Genomic DNA, 24,090 nt, shown 5'->3' on the forward strand with positions numbered 1-24,090 from the left:
TAAGAGGATTCATTTGTCAAAACTTTGGAATTGTCCCTTTCAGTGTAGTGAATCATTGTCTTCATCACGGAATTGAGAGGAAATAAAACAATGACTAGCTATGCTCTCATCACTTGGATATCTCTTTGAAGACAAACAACTCCTGAATCTTTTGATTTTGACTGACTTTTATGACGGCCTAGTTACTCAGTGAGAAGTCAACACGTTTTTCTTTTCCGCACAGCTGCTGCTGTTTGTTCTCAGACTTGGCCGACATTCTGCATGTTTCATACGACATTTCCATGTGGTGTCTGCTTCCTGTGAGGCTTTGGAGCACCAGTCACCGTATTAGATAGTGGTTGCCGTCACCATGCTGGGGTTGACTGTGGTAGTCGGGGTAGACCCAGGCAGATGGATCTGGCTTTTGGTCACAAGAGGTCTGTGTCAGAGCGATGATATGCCTTTCTCCCATGTCTTAAAGGCTGTCTCCAATCAAACCAGCCAGCCAGACTCTGGTTCAGATTTTAATGAAAACCAAATGGTTGCAACATAAGAGTGTGACAAGCAGAAAAAGTGAGAGTCAGAGAGAAAGAAGTTATTTCTGTGGTGGCTTTGGGAAAGGAGATGGTGTGAAGAGTTTAGAAAATAATGGCAAAGAAGTAGGAAAGATGTGGATTTGCCCTTGTGGCACAAAAGTGAAATGATTTTAAAAAGGCTGCTGGATTACATAAGAGGGAGAAAGCAATGTCAAAGCTAAAAACATGACATGGAACGGACTGGTCCATTGCAACAGTCACTTGAGGCCCCCCCCATGCCAACACGCTTTTCTCTAATTTTGCATTTCTCATGATCTTATTTATTCCTATTTCTTGAGGCTTGTCAGTTGAAAACTTAACGACCAGGCGTATTCAGTGTTTAAGGATAAGATGTGATACAAAGTGAACATCGTGCGCTGAATCCATTACTCTGAGTTTCTTTTATCCCCTCTGACACTGGCTTTTCTTTCTGTACCTCAACAGCAAATCAGTAGATCAAAACAATGTGAGTAATTTGGACACCCACAGCACAGTGAAATACATATATAGGTGTTGAGTGGTTCACTGGGTGATTGTGCATATAACACCTCAGCCTCAACACCGCAGACCCCCGGGCTCTGTTTGTCTTTAAACATTTACTTTCAAAGGATTAATGCTCGCGGGCGCCAGGTCCTCGCGCCGAGACAAAAAGGCGACACCAGGAATTCAAACAATTCAAACACAGATCTTTGTACCTTTGACAGATTTCTAAGACCTCTGTATTTATGTTTTAGTTTGTGGCCCCTTGCATGCTATCATGATGAGAGCTAGTAACTATGTAACTCACAGCATAAAACACACAACACTTTATGTGGGCCATGCAATGAGAATTTTACCTTTGTCTCATGACACCTTTTAGCTCCCACAAAACAAAAAAAAACTCATTTGGAAAAAAACATTCAGCCGTGGTTTGATTAATTCAATTAAAAAAAAATCTTATAAACTAGAGTTTTGACAGTGTAAATCTATTTGTCAGTTTGATTTCTGCCTTGTTAATGGTGTTCTGTGAAGGTAGCAGGTAGTCCTGACATGCTTTGTTAACATTGTGATCCTCTTCTCTCATCCTCAGCTGTCTTAAATATGGACAACACAGTCGTTGATCTGGAAACACTGCATGCCCTTTATGAAAATGTGAGTACAACAATAGGCTGTAGCGTTACTTAACATGTCTTTAAGGTTATAATAGTATTACACATGTTTTTGACTTTGAAAAGGAGGATGATCAATGCACATATGGGTAGTGGTTTCAGGGAAATCAATGAACCAGTGAATAGACCATATCTCAAACTGAAATTTGTTCTTGCGCTTACACTGCCAATGCTGAATCATACAGTGTTGAGTAACAAACCCAGAACAATTATACAGAGTAACACCACTGGCAGCTTAGACCGATTTCAGTCATTTGGTCTGGGAAAATCTTTTTTTTCTTTGTCTCTGTGGTTTGCAGTAAAAGTATTATTTTGGAACAGTTTGCTAGTGACAAATAGAATGATTTATGGTTATGTATTTCATGCCATATGATTAACAGACAGTGATTTTATTATAGAAGCCATGATATCAACAAAAGGCAAGAAATCATTCATCAGCTCTTAGTGTTGTTTTATTTGGCATTTGACTGGGTAAACCACAAAACACCAGTTGCCATCCATTAAAAGATACCTTTCCAAGATTATTGAAAGCTAAGCTCTTGTATACAGAGTAGGTTGGAACAAAAAAATCAGTTTTTAATTAAGTGGGTATCTATAAAATAAAGAAACATGGTTTTTGCACTGTCAGTCAAAGATGTTACTTCAGAGCCAACATGTTTCTCTACATGCAGGTCCTTGTTCCATTTGAAAGAGTGAACTGAAGGAAGTGTGCATTAGATACTAAAACAAACAGGCAAGCCACAAACCGTACTGGTATGTGTGCTGTTTGGCGACAGAGTCAGTCTTGTGTAGGTCTGTCTTCTGGCTTGGAAACAGACCAACACTTTTACGTAGTAAACATGTTTTCTTCACATTGGATCTGATTGACTCTGCTTTTGTAATGCCCCTGTGTAAAGGAAATGGTTGTTGGGAAACTTCAAGATTTGTGTCACAGAGTCTCTTTTAAAGTGGTGGTGTGATTTAAGAAAAATAAAATAAAAAAAAAATACAGTTTTAAAATGACTACAATATATCATATACTGTGATATTAACATAAAAAGGTTAAGGAGCTCTCATCACAAACAGCTCCTTGTATTCCATCAGTAATAGGAAATGTCCCCCACACAATAGAAATGGTTTAGGGCACATTCAAAGTCAGGTCAGTATATAATAGAACATGAAAATGGACATGTTTTCCACATTTCAGCTGTGATAAAGTTTTAAGATGCAGTGAAATTCCTGTGAATTGCTTTTTGGCACAGCTACACAGAAGTGGCCTGGACCTTTGGCTGCCAGAGGCATATTAATAATGTTGATCATGGGAATGAGACGGAGGCTTGAGACAAGATGTAGTTATGAACCAATGTGTCATAACTGAGGATCAAAAGTCTTCTAACCTCTCCACTCACCCTGAGACTTCAAGCCCTCTTCCTCTCCCTCTCTCTCCTTCTCCCCCTAATGGCCTTAGGCTATGTTATTGAGCAGAGGAGCCAAATTGTTTCTCTTTTGTATTGCGAGACTCCATCCTGTCTGTGGGTCTCCAGCCCCCTAAACCACAGTTGGCAGCGCACTCAGCCTGTCTTGAGGAATGCAAGGGGCTTCTAATGGTTACACCCTCACTCACTGTGCTAGGATCTAGATCACACACTGCTCTCTCACTCTTCTTCCCCTCACACACACAAACATGCTCACAAACAAAGATGTCGACTAACACAACTGTACACATAGTTAGTTCACTGTATGCACACAGAGACAGAAACGCACACAGACAGGAATAGAGCTGCTCAGTCTACGAGCTGCAGATTATAGCCAATCCTGTTCTTTGAACAATAAGCCACTGCCATTAAAGAGGTCACAGTGACAGTGGGACACCATTGCCTCCCCTGTAATATCACAAGCTATAATCTGGGCCCAGACTCATCGTCTGAAGTTCAGACTCCTTTCAGGTAACAGTAGCTAAATGTCATGGAGGTCAGTTAGTCCGAGTCCCTGCTACAAATGATCACCTTATATTCCTTTTCCTTTTCTTTTTTTTTTTTTTTTTTTTTTTAAAGAAGGCAAGGCCATGTGAAGTCTAAATATATTGTACATGTTTATTACAGGACACGATTTGTTCTTATGGGACGATTCTTTGGCAGATCAATGTATAAAGAATCCCATAAATGTTTTTTCATTGACAATTGAGTGACATAAATAGTGATTAAGCCCTGGCTGGCTCTGTTTAGCCCTGAACTAGAAACCTGACTAATGAATACCATTTGGCTACTGCTAGAAATCTGGCATCACAGATATCATCCTACTTTCCTTTGCATTTGATATTCCACATGGGACCATATTTCTCATGCTAACAACCACTGCAACATGCCCTAGCAATTCAAAGATCACACGCTAATGCCTACTTGTCCCCAATTACACCAAACACTGCTGGGCTCCGCTGATGCCCTTTGAAAAGGATCTGCTTTGTGTTAAATATATTTACACTTGAAAACATCTCGAGAGAAGGCAAAGGAGAGCTTGCCCTCGTCGACAGAAGGCAGCGGTGCGTAGAATACTAATCGGGCCCTCAGTGCGTTTGATGCTGGTGTTTGATGTTTTCCAAGGATCCATGCCGAGGCCAAACCCCAGAGAGAAAGATGGAGAGAAACAGAGGGAGAGACCAGATTGCTGAGACTCAGGCTTGAGGGGTCTATGGGCTTTGGAGGGACTGAGAGAGAGTTTACATTCTCTTCCTGGGGATGGTTTTATTGTTTTGCCCATCTGCGTCAGACACATTAACATCTATTGTCTATGTCTGTTGTGAAATGAAGAGGCATTTCTGGTCTGCTTTTTTTAAACCACCTTGTATAAAACTCTGGTCCGGAGCCTGGCAGCAACATAACAGTCAGGAATGCAGTTTGGCTGACGGCAGCGATTTAGCATTTATATAAGATGTACTGTATAGACTGGCATACGGTTAAGTTTAAGTACAGAATGGCACAATTTGAGAATTCCTTTGCACGCGGGCTAAAGTCTGTAGACAAAGAAACAAAGAGCTAAGCTCGTCAGTGTTGGCTTGAATAAAGAGGCCCAGTCCATTCTTGACCTTGGAAACCACAATAAGCAAAACATTCCCTCAAGGCCCATTTCATTAAGTGTTCCAGTGCTGCTGATCATATCGACAAGGTTTATCTATACTATACTATTTATCCGACTCAGAGGTCCTAATGATAAAAGCAACATGCAGTATGCTCTGTTAACCTACGCAGATAATCGTGTTATGTTGCAGAGGCTTATAGACGAGCTGACAGCACACATCCCAAGTCTCGATGTGCAGTGCAGACCTGACTGATCGGGTGATCTGCTGTTTTATATGAGAATTTTTTTCTTTATTTTTGCCATGCACTCCAGCATAATACTGCAAAGTACGAATATAAAGGGGTTAAATCTTCTTCAGTGCACTTTGCTGCCCATCTTGTTATTGTCCTGTCAATTTACATGAATAAATACAGATTCATTCATGGTTTCCTGTTATGGGAGTAGTGATCTGTCTCCAGGGAGAAATTGATTTCCACTTCATGATTTCTTTTTTTTCTCTGAGCTGGGGTTTGCTAAATTGACACTGCTGTGTAAAGTATTGGACATATGTAATATATACCCAATTTGTAAAAGTATAAAAGAACAATGCACAAATTAGTGTGAATGACACCGGTGTATGTTTGCTTATGAGCAGCCCAGAGAGGCATCATTCCAGTTTAATGTGTTTGGCATGAAAAGGATGTTTTTATAGGTGCTGATGTTTCCCTGATCAAACGTTGTACGAGCTGTGTTGTGTAGTCTGCTAGTCTGACACTTAGTTTAGGTTTTGATTTAAGTGAAGAAAATCCTTTGTCAACTTCAAGACTTTATTTATACATACAGTGCATTAATATATGTATACACTGTTATAGTATCCTGTACTCCTGTGAGTTGGGGTTACCCCTGCTCATATGCAGGATATTTCCATCTCAACTTACTCTGCTCTTAAATTTGGCAGCGAGCTCAAGATGATGAGATGGATGTCATTAAAAAACACATTAATTCATTCAAAGAAAAGGAGAATGCCAAGCCACTGGACAAGCCTGAACAGTAAGAGCCAATCTTCCTTCATTACATGAGAACTGTCAATAAACAGATGTGTTACGGTCACTAATCTTGTCCTTTCTCCAGGTTTCTGTACCAGTTATCCCAGATTCCCAACTTCTCTGAACGAGTATTTTGCATCCTGTTTCAGTCAACTTTCCATGAATGTATCACCTCAGTCGTTCGTAAAATAGAAATCCTTCAGAGAGTATGCAAGGTGAGTTGCTGGCCTTTTTATTACGTTTTCTTTTCTGTCAGTCAATTTAACTTTCATATCTCTGTTCCCCGTGTCTGTGTGTCTGTGTGTCTGTGTGTCTGTGTGTCTGTGTGTCTGTGTGTCTGTGTGTCTGTGTGTCTGTGTGTCTGTGTGTCTGTGTGTCTGTGTGTCTGTGTGTCTGTGTACCAGACACTCCAAAGTGGTAAGTGTGTATTGCAGGTGCTTGGCCTGGTGCTGGCTTTTGGCAACTTCATGAACGGCGGTAATCGGTCCCGAGGCCAGGCCGACGGCTTCACCTTGGACATTCTGCCAAAACTGAAGGACGTTAAGAGCAGTGTGAGTGTTAGTGTGAGCCTGTGTTACAGGATGAAAAGCAAATATAACTCCTGCTATAAGAGCAGACACACAATTCAGTGTTGTGAAGTGTATGTACAAATTTATGTAAAGGAGACAAGTTTATATATAATTTGTGTGCACCCACTGATACATTGCTTATTTCTGGAATTAACATTATGCTTATGAGTAATGGAGGAAAATAACACCAAATGTTGATGTGCACTTTTTATAATTGTCCCGTCATAGTGGAGTCTAGAACTAGGTGTCCAGGAACTAAAAGGACCTTGAGTACCATGGCTGTGCAGATTTAGAGGAGAGGCCATTCTGTTTACTGTTCTTATTCAATATCAGAACGGGCTCAGTGTGCCCTTGGCGCTGCCATATAAGGACATGGTTTGTGTTTTTGTGGCGGGGACTGAGTAAGGTATCCATAAAGAACATCAAACTTTCCACCAACTGAGTTATGACAGCCAGCCCAATACAGTTGTGTTTCGTTGTATTGCTCTTTCAATGTCATGATTTATCCTCAACTTCTAAGACTGCTGTTTCTATTCTTGTTTGCCCCACACAAATTAAAACGTCCTGCTCCAAAATGATTAAATTAATAAATAAAGGGATTTCAGTTTATTTATTTGGATCATTTTCTTTCTTTCAGGATAACTCCCAGAGTCTTTTGTCCTACATTGTTGCTTACTATCTAAGGCACTTTGATGAGGTATGTTTTGGTTCCTGTTTATTTGAGTCACTTTTCTGTTTTAGTCTGATTTGCTTAGAAATCCTTCCAGAGCCCTCTTTTCATCTCCTCTCTTGCCAGAGGATACCATGGCTTATCCTTTATCAAATTATTTATTTTTCCTTTCCTCATTTACGGCAGAAACAAATCTCTCTGGCTCTCTCTTAAAATTCACTTTCTGTCTTTCACTCTTCATCTCCAGCTCTTGCTCTGCTTTGGTCTGGCTTCATTCAAACCTGCAGTCTGTTCATTGGCACAGCATCCAAAGGAGCGCTAGTGTAAATAATTAGGTTCTCCAGATGAGATGAACTCAGTAGAGTGCTGCTTGCCAAAATCAACCTGCATGACATGGCTCGAGCACTCATAATGGTCTTATAGTAACTCTGACAAAGAGAATTTCCATGTGCACCAACCTTAATGGTCATAACCTGCAATAGACTCAGCCTTATCTTTGTCTGAGATATTGGAACACTTGATAAATGCATGTATGGCTCTTGCCTAGTGTGTACAGTATATACTTGAGAGGCCCTCTTTCATTTGAGAAAGATTGACTCTGACACTGGTGTGCGTGTGTGTGCGTGTGTGTGCGTGTGTGTGTGCGCGTGCGCGCGTGCGTGTGTGTGTGTGTGTTTTAAATGTGTGTTATGCTTTACCAGGATGCTGGTAGAGAGACATGTGTCTACCCACTGCCTGAGCCTCAGGACCTTTTCCAGGCCTCCCAGATGAAGTTTGAAGACTTTCAAAGAGATTTACGCAAGCTGAGGAAAGACCTCAATGGTATGGTAGTCCACCCTGCATCTGCCTTCTGTTTGAACACATCCAAAGCATTGAGACTGCAAATTCAGGTAGTAAACTTGGCCATCTTACATCCAGCAAATAATGATGGTGTCATGTAATGTTTAAAATCCCATTACCTGGATGCTTATGTAACAAAAAATTCTGTATTAATTCATGCACATATCCTTGAGCAGAATGGAAAATAAATTCTCAAATCTGACCAGCTATGGTCATGTGGATCGTAGAGGCGGGTCAACAGAGAGATAGCATCTGTTTGTCGTACAGACGAGCTAACCAGAAGCAGATGTGACTTGTCAGATGTAGACTCCTGTTGGGCCTGGCATGCCTTTACTGTCCTCATGAAATAGAGATCAAAATACAAGAGGGTGCAAGGTCAGGGAACTTCCACTACCTGTGCACACTATCAAAGGTTCATCAGCTATTCAGTGAACTGGAAGTGGTTCTCCTCGAGCTCTGAATCACCTCAATGACCCTGCAAGCTGCAAACCTCAACACACAATGAAAATTTCAGAATATTCCTGCATGTCTCTGTGCATGTTGTGCATCATCACTGTGCCCAGAGGGGTTCTAAATATGATTCATGGATGGACTGATTTGGTTAAATACTCTTTGACTCACTCACTCAGCTGTTTATCAGTTTCTGATGCATGTTTAAACTATGATTTTCATAGACTTTTTTTCTAGGCAACTTTTATGTCATGAAATTATTATTATTAGGTAAAACTTCTATGTCATCAAAATACTGTCACCACTAACCATCAACTTACGCTAACGCTAAATTATGTTTTAGTAGGAGTCACAAGCCAAGGGGTTTGGAGCCAGAATTTCCATTCAACTATGACTGTAATTATATAATCCCTCAGTGAACTCAAAACACAATAAAATGAAACACATGACAGTGTTACTTCATGTAGGGATGTGTCTATGTTGTATTTGGTAGTAAAGAGTATTGAATTGTATAAATGATATCAATCTTTGAAACTATACAAACAAAAGATTTTTTTGAAAAATCTTTATTTTACTCCATATCAAGACTTTAACATGTGGCTATTGGATTGTGCTCAACAAGCCAAACTCATTGGCTGAATGAAAAGTCCTAATGAATGAGGCAGTTGGGAAATATGGCCTTTCATTATTCTGTCTCAAGTCACTCAGCACTTAGAACACTTTCCGAGAACCGAAGTGCCTACAGGTGGTGAAAAGTGTGTGTGTGTGCGTGTACATGTACGTGCATGTGTGCGTGTGCGTGTGTGTGTGTGTGTGTGTGTACACACACACGTACGTGTATGTGTGTACGTACAGTTCCTCAAACCTGGTCTGTTCTCTACCATGTTTTATGTATCTCTGCTGGTAAACCAATCAGGTGCCTGATCTGTGTTGCCAAATATTGTTTTTCCTCTGCCATAATGGTTCTTTAGGCTGTTCATTATTTGCAATTCATAAAGCTGGAGTATCTCACAGGGGAAATGCACTTGAATCTGTTTTGACCCCAGTGTCAGCGGCACATGCTGACCGTACATAAATACATCATCACATGCTATACCTGCAGACCTCTTCATTACCTAGCAGAGCCAACTGAGTGCTCTAGCAGACGTGGGCTTTAATGACAGTTCCCAGAGGGGGAGTTCTGATAGGTAGGCGCTGCAGAAATGGCCTTGGCTGGTCTGAAGGACATCAGCAAGCAGCACAGTAGAAAGCTCTCTGTGTACCTTTTTGGTAGAAGCAACATATGCTCAGTAAATTAACACTTGCAGAGTTTTGACCTTCCCATTCCCTTAAGTGTCTCATGGCCTCTTCACCTCTAAGGCCTTGAGCCAAGTTTGTGTATGCATATGGCTGCAGATAGAGCGTGACATAAAGTTTCTCTCGGGATCAGAGCACAGGCCTGGTTCTTAGGAGTGCCTTATTAGTCATTATGGGTCATGATGTCTTTACCAACACTTATTCAGCAGAAATTAAGCATGGAATTAGCAAGTGAGCTCAACTAGGATAGAGCTTGCAATTGCAACTCAAGTACTGGATAAGATGTTGTTGTGAAAGATCCCCCCCCCCCCCCCCCCCCCCCAGCCTCTCATTATACTTTCTTGTTTTAGCATGCTCAGCTGAGACAGAGAAGGTTTGCAGAATTTCCTCTGAAGAGAACCTGCAACCCTTTAAGGATAAGATGGATTCATTCCTTAGCCAAGGTGAGCTCATTTTCCAACTCAATTGAAACTGATAATTGCTGAGACTTTCTGTCTGGATTTTCACCAGATTGTCACTGGGCAGTAAGCCTGGTGGTATTGTTTTGATCAAACTGATCCTACTGAAGCGTGTATTCTGTGTTGCAAATGTCTAATATTGTCCTGTGCCACAGAGCTCCACTGTTGTCCAAAAATATTGTCTTGGGGCTGAGCACCACAGACCCAGGACTGAAAGGTTGGAAAGTAAGAATAATTGGACTAATGAATTGTTAGGTCTGTTTTCATCACATTTGTTGACAAAAAGAAAAACCCTTTTCCTTTCACTATGATGAAACAGATGATAGTATTTAAACATACGGTTTGTCTCCACCATCTTGCCATCAGACAAGGGGTTAAAACTTAAAAATCCATTACAAATCTATTCCAGATAATTGATTCAAAAAGTATTTGCGCTGTTAAGCGCTTGGCGGATCTGATCTGAAAATTCTTCTGTGGTATGACAGCACATGAAGCAGCTCATCAGTCAGGGCGCTGTAAGTCTTCTATGTCTGCGGACACGTTTCCACATCAGTTTTATGGGCTTTTCTTTTTCTGGATGATGCACACACATACACAAGGTTTCACTGTGTTGTTTCCTTAGGGATGTCTGTTTATTCTGGAGTCTACTGAATAACTCACAGCTATTGTTTCACGTTTGCTTGCTTTGATAAATTATGACTGCGCTTGGTAGCTGGATCTTTTATCTTCATCTTGACCTTAGAAAACAGTATGTCTTCCTCTGCCTCAAAGGAAGATTTAGAATGGCTGAAGGTGAACCTGTTAGGGAACCTGTAAAACTGACTGCAGGGAACAGAAACTGGATGCTGACTTATTTTCTACCTGATCCCTTGCTCTTAGTAGTTTTGATGCCATGAAATGTATATATTTATATATATATAGATTTTTTTTTTTTTGATCAGAAGAGCGACAGAACAATTAGAAGCCCACTGTTGCCTGCTTGACCTCTTCTCTCTTTCTATCACTCAGTTGCTCCTATCAGGAAATCAAAGTGTCACAGTGAGATGTTTCCAGAAAGGGCTATTAAACTGATCATGATGAATTGATTGTAAATGATGAGCATTTCCTCCTGCACTGCCATTTTGTTCCAATAAACCCAAGCATTTACAGCCATGTTAATAGCTCTGTGAGGCTGCACAGTGGTGCTTTGACCTGAATGCTTATGTAGACAGGCTAATATGCTCACAGGGACTATCGTTGCTGTAAATGCTGATCCTTAGCAGGCATAATGTTTACCATAGTCACATAGTGGGAATGATATTAGTTTGCAAGTATGTGGTCGATTCCAGTTCATTCAGTCCTGTATCTGATGGAATATTTCACTCAATAAATATTAACTGTAAAAAGAGACGATGAAGTCAAGCTTACAACAGGAAGAAAACTTCTATTGTAATGGAGGCTAACACACTCCTACACATTTTGCTGTAAACAGTGTTGTTAGCAATATCTACTGAAAGTATGCTTATGTCATGTCACATGACATCATACAGTCACGCTTCTATATCTAGAATCTGACATCTACAACAATATTGGGGTACTGTGGTCCACTTCAAAGGTGTAAGACTTGCTTTGTTATGCTTGTTTTAATGCAACAAACGTAATGTCAGTTTTAATGTAGTATTGGTTTTGACCCTGAGTACGTTCAGTTGACTGTGACCAATCTTTCTGAAGGACCCAGTTCACAGGCCTCTCTCTCAAACTGCTTTTGTATTCAAATGAGAGTATAATATATAACATATGTTTTTTGTGGTAGTGCTCACTGTCCATTTTAAATTAAGTCTCCAGATAAAAGCATCTCTCCCATTTCCATCTCTCCCCCTGCCTTCTCCTCTCTCCTCCATTCTCTGTGTTTGGGAGAAATATGGGAGCTCTCTCTTTGATGCAAATGATGAGGGTTTTTTTGTTTTTTTTTCCTGAGAGCAGAATGTAAGCATCGTAGCATCCACATGTGACTCAGAAGGCTCCAGACGGGATTCTTGGGGTTCCACCACTGCAGCAGTGAAAAAAAGAACAACAGCCAAATGTCTTATTTTTGTTATTTCTGTAATTTCTAAAAAAGCCTGGGGTGAAACTGTTTCTGGCTCCACAGTTTAAACCACTTTTGTTTATTTTCTGACCATGAAACTAACCACAGAATAACAGTGGGAGCGGACTTGTTGGAGCTTGGCTGTTTGGTCTAGCCTGATTTTCCCCACTAGCTTCACAAATTCTCATGCATGCAGGCCTTTGATGGAGTCACTGAGACTTGCAAGAGAGCACTGGGCATGTGATAATTTGTTTCTGATGGACATAAAGATTAGTAGCACTGTCAGTTTGGCCCTCTGTTTTCCACCATCTACACATCTGCTGCATAGAATGTCTTGATGTACACTGATGTGGTTAAAATTTACTAGTAGTAAGGCACCGTTAATCATACTGAATTCATATTGAATCATTCAGCGTCAGGGGAAGGTTTATCTGAGTGTTAGCATTTTTTTCAACAGGATCTTCCAGTTCAGTGTTATTGTAAGTGGCAACTACCATCAAATTAAATTACCTTCATTCAAAGGACAAAACACAATCTTTATATTAAAATTCTTTTAGCAGGTCACATTCATATAATTATTTATGAGTTGGTCATTTATTGATGATCTGTCAGCTGAGAGTAACTGATTGTTGGCTGCAGAGTGATTTAGCACTGTGGAATGGTAATCTACAGTGCTGGTCTCAGCAGGTTTCTCTGATATCTTTAGATGTGGCTCTGGCTTCAATTACACATAGCAACCAGATATTCCCGGGATCAGAGCAGAGCACAGATTTGTGCCAGGAAAGATTCTCTGTCCCATCTAGTGTCATGTCTATGTTGGAAAACCATGACGAGCACATAGGTCATTTCTGATCATCCGACAATTTAAGGCAGCAGCAGCTTAGATGTTATTGATCTTGATAGGACAGACAAGCTGTCTGGAAGAGTATTTAATGTCCAACCTTTTGGCAGTTACAGTATATAGAAGCACAGTGAAGATACAGATGAGGAAAAACTACAGCTGACTTGACTCTAGTATTACTCTGTAATATTTGAAAATGGGCTGAAAATCAGCCTTTGGATTGAAATTTGATAAGTACTAACCTGTGGAAATTTTGGACTCAGGCTGTCAAATTTCCATATTTCACTGCCGTTTTCTTATATAATTTATAATGCAGTCAAAATGATGCTGATGGCCCACTGAGATAAGTATTGTGGCTTGCTGGAAAACTTTCCTAATGTGTTATATGGTGTCCAACCCGGTTGGCCCAGTTACCCTTATCTGTTTTTTTTTTTGTCTGTCTCACTTTTCTTCACACACACACACACACACACACACCCACACCCGCACACCAGTCATCTGTCTTCATTCGAAGTAATCCTGCACAAAGAAGCACTTGTCCTGCGATCTGCCATACTCATTTGTCACTTGTGCAACAGCAGGACAGTCCAACACTTAATAGCTGATGGCACAGCACTCACCTTGAAGATGATGTAGATTTAAGTAAAGTTGGCATGTGCAATCCTTCTGTATATGCAGAGCACAGCATGTGAAAGATGTGTTTTTTGCAGATTTGCTAATATATTTTTCTCCTAACCTGGTTTCTTTTGCAGCCAAAACCGAACTGGAAACACAGGAGAAACAGCTGGCAGACACTCAGAAGATGTAAGCACTATCTTTATCTTTAAATATTTCCCTGTAGCTTCTGAAACTGCAGAACAAATGCTCTTCTGTTCCATTGTAAGGGTTTATATTTGGTATATTTTAAAGCAAAGGCAGCACAGGATAATGCAGTCCAGCGCCTTTTGAGTGCAGTGAAGCCGTATAATCGTTGTTTTGTCAATATCTAGGTCTCCTGGTTCTTTCAGTTACAAGGAAGGTGCAGGCCATCATGCGAGGCCTTCCGTAGACAGGAGGCCCCCTGTGCAGTGTCTGTATTGTTTATCTAAGTGGAGCGGGAGTAGACAGCCTTGGCTCCAGGTTTCTGTTACTGCTGGCTAGGAATGTGTTCCTATAGCACACTCCAAACAAAGAGACCCTAACCTGTCCACCGTATTGATCCACTGCAAATGGCCACCACATTTAACACTGTTACATGTGTCCTCCACTGCCATTTCAAAGTTGTGCATCTGTCCCCCCCCCCCCAGTCTTTTCTCATTCATGCTCCATTGTTTATCTATAAATACAAAAAATTATATTAGAGGTTTATACACACCACAGATGGATACAAAGCTAAACACTGTGTGTAAAATATGTAAGAGTTCTATTTTATGTGCGGAAAGAACCAAATAATTATGGTATTTACTGTTGTTCTATGAAATGCCGCTGGGTTGTTTTTTGTTTTTTTTTTCTGCTTTTCTAGTCTGAAAAGGCATATTATTCCAAGAGTAACATCTCTATTTTCCATTTTTGTGTAGCATTGGCAGATTTCACAACAATCACTGAAGGTTTCTGTAATCTCATGTTGTAATAGTTTGGTCTTGAAGTAATGTTTTTGTTCTGTCTTCAGCTTCTTGGAGTTGAGCACGTCCTTCTCGGTAAAACCCAAAGCAGGAGAGAAAGAGGTCTCTCCCAACACTTTCTTCTCCATTTGGCATGAGTTTTCCACAGATTTCAAAGACCAGTGGAAGAAGCAGAATAAACTAATGTTACAGGAACGGTGAGAATATAACGAGAAGATCGCGTTTCAGTGTGTGTGATTATACTTGATAGTTTTTCAATATCATCCTGATATTGAAAGCTGCTATCAGGGTCTATGAATTCATTTTACTTAGAAGGGTACACCTTTCTCTGAACTTTAAAATGTCATTATATTTAGAATTTAAAATGTTTCCGAACCATTAATAACTTGCAGTACATCTCGTGTTCACTGAAGATCCTATCTAATTCATTCAAATTCATGAAGGGAAAAGAGGTTAAATGACCCAAATCTATGTCCTCACCCCAGTAATGAAAAGAACACAGTTAGCTTCCAGTGGTTTGATCAATGTAAAGATATTGTGCATATGTCAACAAAACGCAAATTCGTTCATTATGCTAAATGAAGATTGAATTGTGATATGAATTTGTAAAAGAAGCAAGATGTCACAAGCTTCGCTTGTTCAGTAGGAAAAAGTAAAAACAAATTTGAAAGCATTAACTCTTTGCCCTTTGCCATAGGCAATCACCCCAGTTCTCCTCCTGCTGCTTTTCCTTTTAGACTCCAGTGGAACTATAGATATGAATCATCACCTATGCTGTAAGGAGATGCAAAGCTGCAGTGCTGGTACAAATTGTTGTACTCGCTCAGTGCCAGCATGCTGGTCATTTGTCTTTTTAAAACACAAATGAGTAGTGACACACTCATCATGCAGTAGTAAACTAGTGAGTCATTTCAAAGTAGCAGGACTGGACCTTTGACAAACCAAGATAATTGTGTTCAAATGCAACATGACCATAGTTGGATGGTCCAAGTTTTTATACTGTCTCTTTGTTTTTTTTTTTTATAGTGAAATCGTTCATTTCAGCAGTGTTTGACTGTCTATCCAGTTATTTGGTCTTGAGGTCCCTGTATACTGACTGATAGTTCTTGCTGATTATTTTTCAGGGTCAGAATGGCTGAAGAGTGCTTCAAACAAGCAAGGGAGAAGGCTTCCTACAATGTGAAACCCAAACATGCATCTGGAATAGTATGTCTTTACAATTTTTGTCAAAGTTACTGTATGGTCTCATCTGTGCTTTTATTTGGTAATTTAGTTCCAGACTTCTTTTTTTTTTTCTTCCCTTGGTGCCAATTATCTCTTCACCTGACAGACTCTGTTCCTTACAAACGCTTATCAGAGCACTGAAAAAAAACTCCAAAAACTCCTGGCTCCTATAGTAACGGACTGAGATGAGTGCCTGTGCTGCAAGCTGTAAATAACTCAGACATGTTATTTTATTCCGCAGAAAGCAAAGCTGGGTCCGAAGATCTGAAGCAGACAATGGAAAATTATCACTAAGCCTTTTGCACAAGCACTGTTTATACAATCTGACATGACTCATCAGACGTTTTTAACATTCAACATTCATTTACTTCTAGTATTTGTTTTAAATTGATTTAGGGCTGATGTTTACTTTGCGGTGGTTCAAAGTGAATATTATGTTAATTCTGTTGTTTAAAAGTGAAATGAAAATTTACATTCTCAGCCAGCCTTTGATGGTAATTAAATATTGCTACTAAGACATTTTTAAACTGAGATTGTGGTTGAGTCCTATGCCAGAAACTGTAGGTTGTAGGAAGACTATATATACTTTGACGATATATTCTCAATATTTTATATGCCATATTAAGCCTATTTTCATTTTTTTTGTGTAATTCCCCTGCTTAGTTTACAAAGATGTCATGAACACTTCCTTAATAGTGAAATGCACTGAATTTTATAATATTTCTATGTGGAGTGTATGGATTACCTGCAAGACAGCAGTCCAAGTGCCTTATCAGACAGTCGAGGGCTCAAAGCCTAGAATGGAGCTATATTTGAGACCCACTGATATCTGTAATTAAATATTATATGTCAGGAAGAAAAATCTGTTTTGCACAAGCTGAAAAATGACATTTATTTTTCTTAATGGTTTCTGGAAGTGTGTCTCAAAGCCTAATGATGTTATACATGTGTTCATGTGTTTTAGATACAGAACATCCTCTGTTTTAATGTATCCGTAAGTGGTGTGACCTGACAACAACCTTCTGCTTTTTTTAATCAGTAGTATTGTTGACTTGCTTTATGTTTTAAGCAAAATTCTATGTAGTTTTACGTTTTCCTGTGTGTGTATGTAATAGGGTAATAGGATGATGCAATATGATGATCATGTGCAATACCACGGGTATGTTTTGATCAAATACCTTCAGCCATGAAAAAATATATTTATTGAATAAAAGAAATTACATACTTTTTTTTTTTTAATAGAAATTCTGCAGTTGCTGATTGTTTTGTAATTTATCCAGCCATGATATGGTTCAGACATGCATTCTAAACACCACACATTTATATGAAATAGATTTAATATACTTTTCACATACATACTTAAACACACACACATAGATATATTTATATACTGTATATATTGTATTGCACCTCCATTACACATGCTGCATTATGTTTTTTTTTTTTTTGTACTTGGCTTGTATATTCGTGGCAAATGTATATAGCCAGGCCAGGTCAAAGCAGATGGGTGCCATTGGTCATTCCTCTATTGCTTCATGTTTCTTGAAATCCCTTCCTTGACATCATGTGTAGGACATCCTATAAGTTCAGGAAAAGATACAAGATAATAGATGCAACACCTCTAAAACACTCAATTTTGTATCTTCTCTTGGAGCTAAAGCCATTTCTGACAAACCGCGTAATCACTTCAGCTCCACCTGTAGAAAAAAAAACATGTCTTTCAATGGTGTCACAGGGTACAGTTCTTTTTTATTAGCATTATCACTCCCAAAGTCCATAATATTTTATGGTTTAAAAGCTCAGAGACACCTTATGACAATCAGGTAGATATGAAGGTTTTGAAACAACAAAGGTAATTGGCTGCTTCATCATCAGTGTGTTTGCATAGCAACTTGAATCAGTCTCTTTCAATAGTTTCAGCTTGCCACCATGGCTGCTAAACTCTAAATCAATATTGAGTCTTTTCGTTGAGTCTTGTGCGACGGGCTGTTATTTTGGTCAACATATTTCAATTTTAACAGACCTTTCATGTCCTCCTTCACATTTTCCCGTGGCCGCTCACATCCACAGACATGCAGCGACACTGTTTGACCCTTTGTACCTTGCGGTGTCTGAATGGTGGCTGCAGGTCTGGGCAGTCTAGCTGCACTGTGAGCTGTGTGATGCGGTGTGGCCTACAGAAGGAGCAGGACTGGAATGGCTCCTGGCCCTTGTTGTGGTTTTTCCTTCCAGAGCCTGAGGCCTGTCCTCGACTTTGGCCTGAGCTGGGGCCCATATGGCGAGGAATGTAGAAGGAGTTGCACTGGCCATAGCAAAAACGGTTGACCACAGTACGGCTGCGGCAACCCTCTTCACTGATTGTCTGACGGAGGGGTTGGGTTTTACACCAGTCTCTGCGGAGGTAGCGACGCTCTGTCACCACTAAAGCCTCACGGCTGGAAGATAGCACCTCTGGTTTCTGCTGCAATAGTCGGTGGTGTCGCTCTGAGGACAGGTTCCCTTTGGTCTTATTTGGAGATGGGATGGAGCCCTGGGGCCGGGGCTTCTTGGTCTCTGCAGTGATGCAAAGAACTCCAGCCAGAATGACTGGGATAGTTATTTTCCACAGCATTCTACAAAAGAACAAAGACACATTATTATATATTTGTGAACATGGTCTCAGAAGAACTAAACCTTTTTTCAGACATATGTAACACTGAAGTTGGTTTAGCACTAAGTCAGGTAGTATATGTTGATGCACAGCAGATACATGATTCCTAACATGATATTAATATTGCCAGTCATTTTTGAAGGTGCATTCATGTTGAAATAGTCTAGCCTTCAGGGGATCACTGAGGAAATGGATCCATCACCAGGGCCCCCATTTGTCAGCATCTCTGTGTCATTACTTCTATTTGCTTTCCTCTCGGCTACGCAACTCTTCCAAAAATAAACAAAGCCTCTCCATCAAAGGATACACTTAAACACCCATAACGAGAAGGGGAAGTTGATTTTATTGGTCCTGTTGGCGGGTAAAATAATTAGGGCTTTGCTTACTTTAGTCATGAACTATGCCGCAGATATGTAAACAGACATTAGAGAGAACCATCTGCATGTTATTAGGCGAAGAGTTGGGGAACACTTCAGGAGTCGACTCCTCTACTTTTTGGTGATGTACTTTTGAGAAAAGTGACCTGAGAATGGCCATCGTGGCATGCTGGCACCAGAAAGTCAGTATGATCCAGAGAAATGATCTTGCTGCCATTCAGGCTGGAAAATCAGCCCGTGTGCATGTTGTCAGTATTTGTGCCAGCACATTTTTGACTATCACTCAAGCATCTTTTCAGCAGATGTTGTTCTTGACAAGCATTGCATGACATCAAGTCAGAAATTCTGACAGTGAACCAAACTGCCTCAAGGTCATTGGCTGCTCCTCTTCGCAGAATCTTCTTTGCTGTGCAAATTTGTATATTCCCTTTCTTCCTTTCCTGGATATTCAACTCACTCTGACATAAAACAAATGAGTTTATCATAATCCACTTTATTTTTTGCCTCCTTTTTCCTGCCTTTGACCCTGAGCTCATGGTCTGAGCTGCACAAGCATTCTAGTCTGTATATCACTGTCTCTGCAGTGCTTGACATCTACCAAAGGTGTAGTATGAATTTGAATCAGACTTTTTTTTAAGGATAGCAAGAAATATGTTTGCATTACATGACACAAAAATCTACTAATGCTTTCTTATACAAGTCTGTGTGTATGTAGTGTTTTGGTACCCAGGAAATCTCAGTGTTCTACACTTATATAAGTCTATTATTATTTTTATTTTCTATCATAGGATGTACATTTTCAGTGGAAGAATCACACATATCTGTGGTGCTTTTGTAAGTCACATTTTATCTGTCATAAGTTTAGATTAACTAAACCAAAGACTCTTGCTACGTTCTTTCAACTCCTACTGCATCAGGAAGTCATGACCCTACTCCCTCTTCCACTGATCTACCTTCCATGTACAGCACAGTCTCATTTCTCTTAAGCTGCACCATCTTAATCCTTCTGAGTATATTTACATGCATGGAGCCCAGGTCAGGGGAACAGACTCTACAGTACCTCTGTACGCAGGCTCATGTTCTCTTTCCCTCTTCTCCCGCTATCCATCGCTTAAAGAGGCACCCTGTGACTCCAGTGAGCTACAGTCTGCAAATCCCTCGGTACTTTGGAAGGATGACCTGACCAACTGTGTACATAGGACATGACGGATGGCCCATACAGTCAGTAACTCCACTCCCTCTTCACTTCCAAACTTGCCCTAAGTACGATAGTGCTGGCCCGCCCAGCTATAGCCATCAATCTTTGCAGCAAGACAAATTGTGGTTTTGGGTAAGGATTCAGGGGCTTTGGAGGGAGTGCTGAGGTGGATGGGTGGGTGGTTAGTGGTTAAGATTAGGAGACAGAAAAAAAGAGGTTGAAGAGATGGTGGCATTTGGGACAGATGACCCACTGGGAAACAAAACCAGCTCCACTTTAGTTTCATGCAGAGCATATACCCTCCTCCCACATTAGTATATATATTTTTTTCTCCCCATCTGTGTTTCTCTGTCACTCTCTCTGTCTCCTTGACGCACAGCGCTAATCATCGCAGAGTCCTGGAGACAGAAGGAGACTGTGGTTTTGTGTTTTAATGCTGAGACAGAGCTAAACTGGACCTTTCTGCCTGCTAATCACTAATATTATCCAAAAACACAGCTTTATATTTTACCAGAACCACAAATACTTGGGGGACATGCTTTACTGAACTGTGGCAGACCTTGGTTCCAAAATTCAGACCTCTAATGAAATTACAAATACCAGAGAGATTGCTGAACTACACACAAGCCTTTTTGAAAACAGCTATTATCATCGGTGGGAACTTATGTTTTGTTTTTCAGAATGGCATTATAATACCATGGTAATGCTTTCTGTCTGGATAACAATGGGTCCTTTCTCAAATTTTAAAGTTGAATGAATAGCAAAATAAGTCAAGAAAACGCCCAGGTAAACTCGAGGAATATTTTAATATTGCAGATATTCAGTTTTTAAATAATTGAAAAAGAGAAAGGAGAATTTTTTTCAAGACGTTCAAATTTGTACACACAGATGTACTTCCGCTAAACCATGTGAAACATCTTCCCAGCATGCCTTCAAAGGCAGGTTAAAACTAACAAAACCTGATGCCTCAATTATTGGTGCGTCAGAAAGTCTCATACACAGACTGGTAAGTGCAGTTAATTACAGTAGAACTGCATTTAATTCACCGTGCAGCTCAAACCTCAATCACACACGGGCAGCCACACACACACACATACCCATTTGTGACCACACACGTGCAAGCATACACACATACACTAAGACAGACTGAAACACATACACCGGATAAAAAGACACAGAGAAAATGGAAAGAAAGGTAAATGAAATGTTTTCACTTGGAGCCAATTACACAAAGAGGAACCATGTCATTATCTGCATTTGTGGATTGTATTTTCCCAAACTACACTCGGCTGTTGGCTCATTAACAGTTGGGGGGTGGAGGGGGGCTCCTTTTGGGGGCTTTTCAGTGTAAATGTGTCTAATGCCAACATTGCCAGGAGGCTGCTTTAGGCAGTTTGGGCAGCCATTTGTCACCACAATCCATCTTGATAATGACTAGCAGCCCAGATATAATGCTTTCCAAGCTAACTTCTGGCAAGAATGTAAGGCGACTCCTTCGCCTCAGCAACATAAAGTACTTTGGTGGAGGATGAGGGGCAATTAGAGCTGCTATGATTGTACATCTCACTGCAGATTACTTAGCTGCAGTGATTAACACCACTTTCCACTTGCAATTAAAGGGGAATTTGTCTGTGTAACCCCTTAACATACAGTTGTTCTCATCTGACTCCCTTTATGCAGCTTTAAACTTGCTAAAATGACCTTATTTCATAGCATTTGACAGTGTCACCTTTATGCTGTATATCAGTTTGTTCCATTTTTTTTACTGAAGCTTTATTATTTGGTCTGAAAGGACTACTGATGTTTGTGTCCCTATTGTGAAATCTAATAGAGACAGTCTAAACATCTTGAGCGGTACTTTGAATATATTTGAAAATTGAAGATAAAGTTCTCTGGGTTTGAGCAATGTTTGGCTGTGCAGTATGAACAAGCCACTATATGTTTTAAAGTAGTTCTTTTAAACCATATTTGCCCACAAGCAAAGTAAATGCACTGTTGCTGAAATATAGATGGGAAGACTAAAAGAACTGGCCCAAGATCAGCATTTCGCTCTCCTCAAAGATTTCTTAGTGCTTTATCTGTTCATGTGTAAAGTGTAAACTTCACAGTTTGAGAACAACGTTAAAGCTTCTTCTAACTAACACTTTTACTATCCTCAGTGTTTTGTGTAGCTAAAGAAACTTTAATGTGTCTGTGTGCTAAATCCTCTTTGACAGCAGAGTGGACTGTACAAGGTGGTGCAGTCACCGGCGCCGTAAGAAGGATCAGAAAGTAACACACACAAATGTTCACAGACCAAACTTGGACACATATCAGTATACACATGACCACACACAAATACATTAATTACAACAGTGACACAGAGAAGAATATATATTTGTACCACTATGTATTCTAAAATGATTTTTGATTGTCTCTTAGTCTTTTTTATATTCCTTAAAAAAATGAATCTCACTGAAAACCACAGTACAACATATGGTCTTCACTCACTTACTCTCTCACTCACAACACTAATTCCCTGGAACCTCTAGCCACTAATTATAGTAATTTGGTAAGCACTTTTATCCAGGACACCTTATGGTACCTTAAAGGCGTAAATTTTTACTATGGGTGGCCCCAGTGGGAATCAAACCATCATTGTTGGCAGAAATACAAAATAGCTGTACAACCACTGCTGTCCAAATTACATGGTTCTGCGCTTAGTCATTCAGAGACTCACTGAGTCACTCGGTCTCACGCTCACGTGGGATGTGCTGAACTAGCATTCGCTGATGTACACTTTGATCAGTAAATCTAAATGGCACATGGTACTGTACCTTAACATATCTATTTATTTCCTAAAATGTGCTGCAAAGAATGTTCATTGTCCAGTCAATTGTGATATTTAAAATGAAATATCAGCTAATCAAGAACGCCAAGAACTTCCTTGAGTGAAATTAGTGCATAGTCTTTGTTATTATAGTTGATATTTTTATACATTTCTAGAGAGTTATTGCAATTTGTAAAACCTTTGAACAGACTCTTAAACTCCTAAAGCATTAAAGTGCTAATTAAGTGTTATGGCAGTGAAATATGATGGCTTATGTACCTCTCACCACAGTGCACAGCAGGACAGAAACTTGTCAAAGACGCAGTCACGGGAAGTTGTCCACCTTTAGTGGTCCTTGCGTCCGCTTCCAGATTTTGGTTTCCATGGCAACATAATCTGTAGTATCCTTGGGCTTGCCCTTACTCCTCTTCTTCCCTGAAGTTTCAAAGTTTTGAACAGGATCAGATTTCCATCTTCTTGGACAAACTGTATCTCTTTCTTGCTTCCTCTCTCAGTGTAACTTGCTCCTTTTAGTCTTTTTGTTTTCAGCTTTAGTGAGGAAGCTCCAGCTTCCAGTCACAGTAAGCCCATATTGTAGTACTGTGGAGCGTGTCTCTAGTCTGTCTTTGAGAGTGTTTGACTCGCTGTAAAGCCTGCCTTAGTTTGAATCCTCACCACCCCCATCCCTCCTCAAGACTGGGAGGGTTTTTCCTATTGGCCCTGGTCATTGTTTGAATCAAATCAAGTTTCACTTCTTTCACTTAAGTCTATTTCTCCTGGTGTGTGCGTGTGTTTGTGTGTTAGTTTTGTTTCTTTTTTCATCTTTTCTATGTCTATTTTTGTAATGCCCACCCATGCACAATATATCGAACCTGTCAAACAGCTTCTCTTGTCTTTTTTTCATCTGCATTTACATGTTTAGGAAGTGAATGGCATTTTGTCACCATAGATGATACATGACAAGCAAAGACAAAAAAATAATGATCTGCAAAACCCCCAGTCCTCTGTCATTGGCACTCTAACCATATCACATTACAACCCACTATCCCAACCCATAAATCATTGCATGCATATACCCAGACACACTAACAGCATTCTTTGAAAATGCCACGATTCACATTCCTCAATGCAACTGAGACAATAATGTTTGTCTGTTTTGTGGCTCATGCTAAGCTGACCACTGGGTACAGAGACCGAAAACACTGACTGTCACTTCAGCTATCAAAGAGCTGAAACATCAACAAACCCTGCAAAACCTCAG

General features: G+C 40.1%; 2 protein-coding genes across 3 annotated transcripts in view; one reads left to right on the forward strand and one right to left on the reverse strand.

Moving 5' to 3' along the window:
- The window catches only part of fmn2a (formin 2a), a 33,076-nt gene extending 16,160 nt beyond the window's left edge, over window positions 1-16,916 (forward strand). The window contains exons 8-18 of the mRNA XM_026309609.1: window positions 1,624-1,685; window positions 5,694-5,785; window positions 5,867-5,996; window positions 6,186-6,332; window positions 6,988-7,047; window positions 7,722-7,842; window positions 9,957-10,049; window positions 13,723-13,774; window positions 14,619-14,768; window positions 15,696-15,777; window positions 16,037-16,916. Of these exons, the coding sequence (XP_026165394.1) occupies window positions 1,624-1,685; window positions 5,694-5,785; window positions 5,867-5,996; window positions 6,186-6,332; window positions 6,988-7,047; window positions 7,722-7,842; window positions 9,957-10,049; window positions 13,723-13,774; window positions 14,619-14,768; window positions 15,696-15,777; window positions 16,037-16,063 (1,016 nt within the window). The 3' untranslated portion in view covers window positions 16,064-16,916. The remainder of the gene's footprint in view (window positions 1-1,623; window positions 1,686-5,693; window positions 5,786-5,866; window positions 5,997-6,185; window positions 6,333-6,987; window positions 7,048-7,721; window positions 7,843-9,956; window positions 10,050-13,722; window positions 13,775-14,618; window positions 14,769-15,695; window positions 15,778-16,036) is intronic.
- Window positions 16,917-17,048: 132 nt separating this feature from the next.
- Window positions 17,049-23,475, reverse strand: grem2a (gremlin 2, DAN family BMP antagonist a). 2 transcript variants are annotated; one of them, XM_026309569.1, is made up of 2 exons: window positions 23,109-23,475; window positions 17,049-18,407 (listed from the first exon to the last, which is right to left on the reverse strand). In XM_026309569.1, the coding sequence occupies exon 2, from the start codon at window positions 18,404-18,406 to the stop codon at window positions 17,834-17,836; it is 573 nt and encodes a 190-aa protein (XP_026165354.1). In that variant the 5' UTR covers window position 18,407; window positions 23,109-23,475; the 3' UTR covers window positions 17,049-17,833. The 2 variants fall into 2 exon arrangements, with proteins under 2 accessions (XP_026165354.1, XP_026165355.1); XM_026309570.2 differs by lacking the exon at window positions 23,109-23,475 and adding an exon at window positions 19,883-20,030.
- Window positions 23,476-24,090: the final 615 nt, after the last annotated feature.

The sequence above is a fragment of the Mastacembelus armatus genome, chromosome 15 (genome assembly GCF_900324485.2).
Source record: "Mastacembelus armatus chromosome 15, fMasArm1.2, whole genome shotgun sequence".
Classification (NCBI taxonomy): domain Eukaryota; kingdom Metazoa; phylum Chordata; class Actinopteri; order Synbranchiformes; family Mastacembelidae; genus Mastacembelus; species Mastacembelus armatus.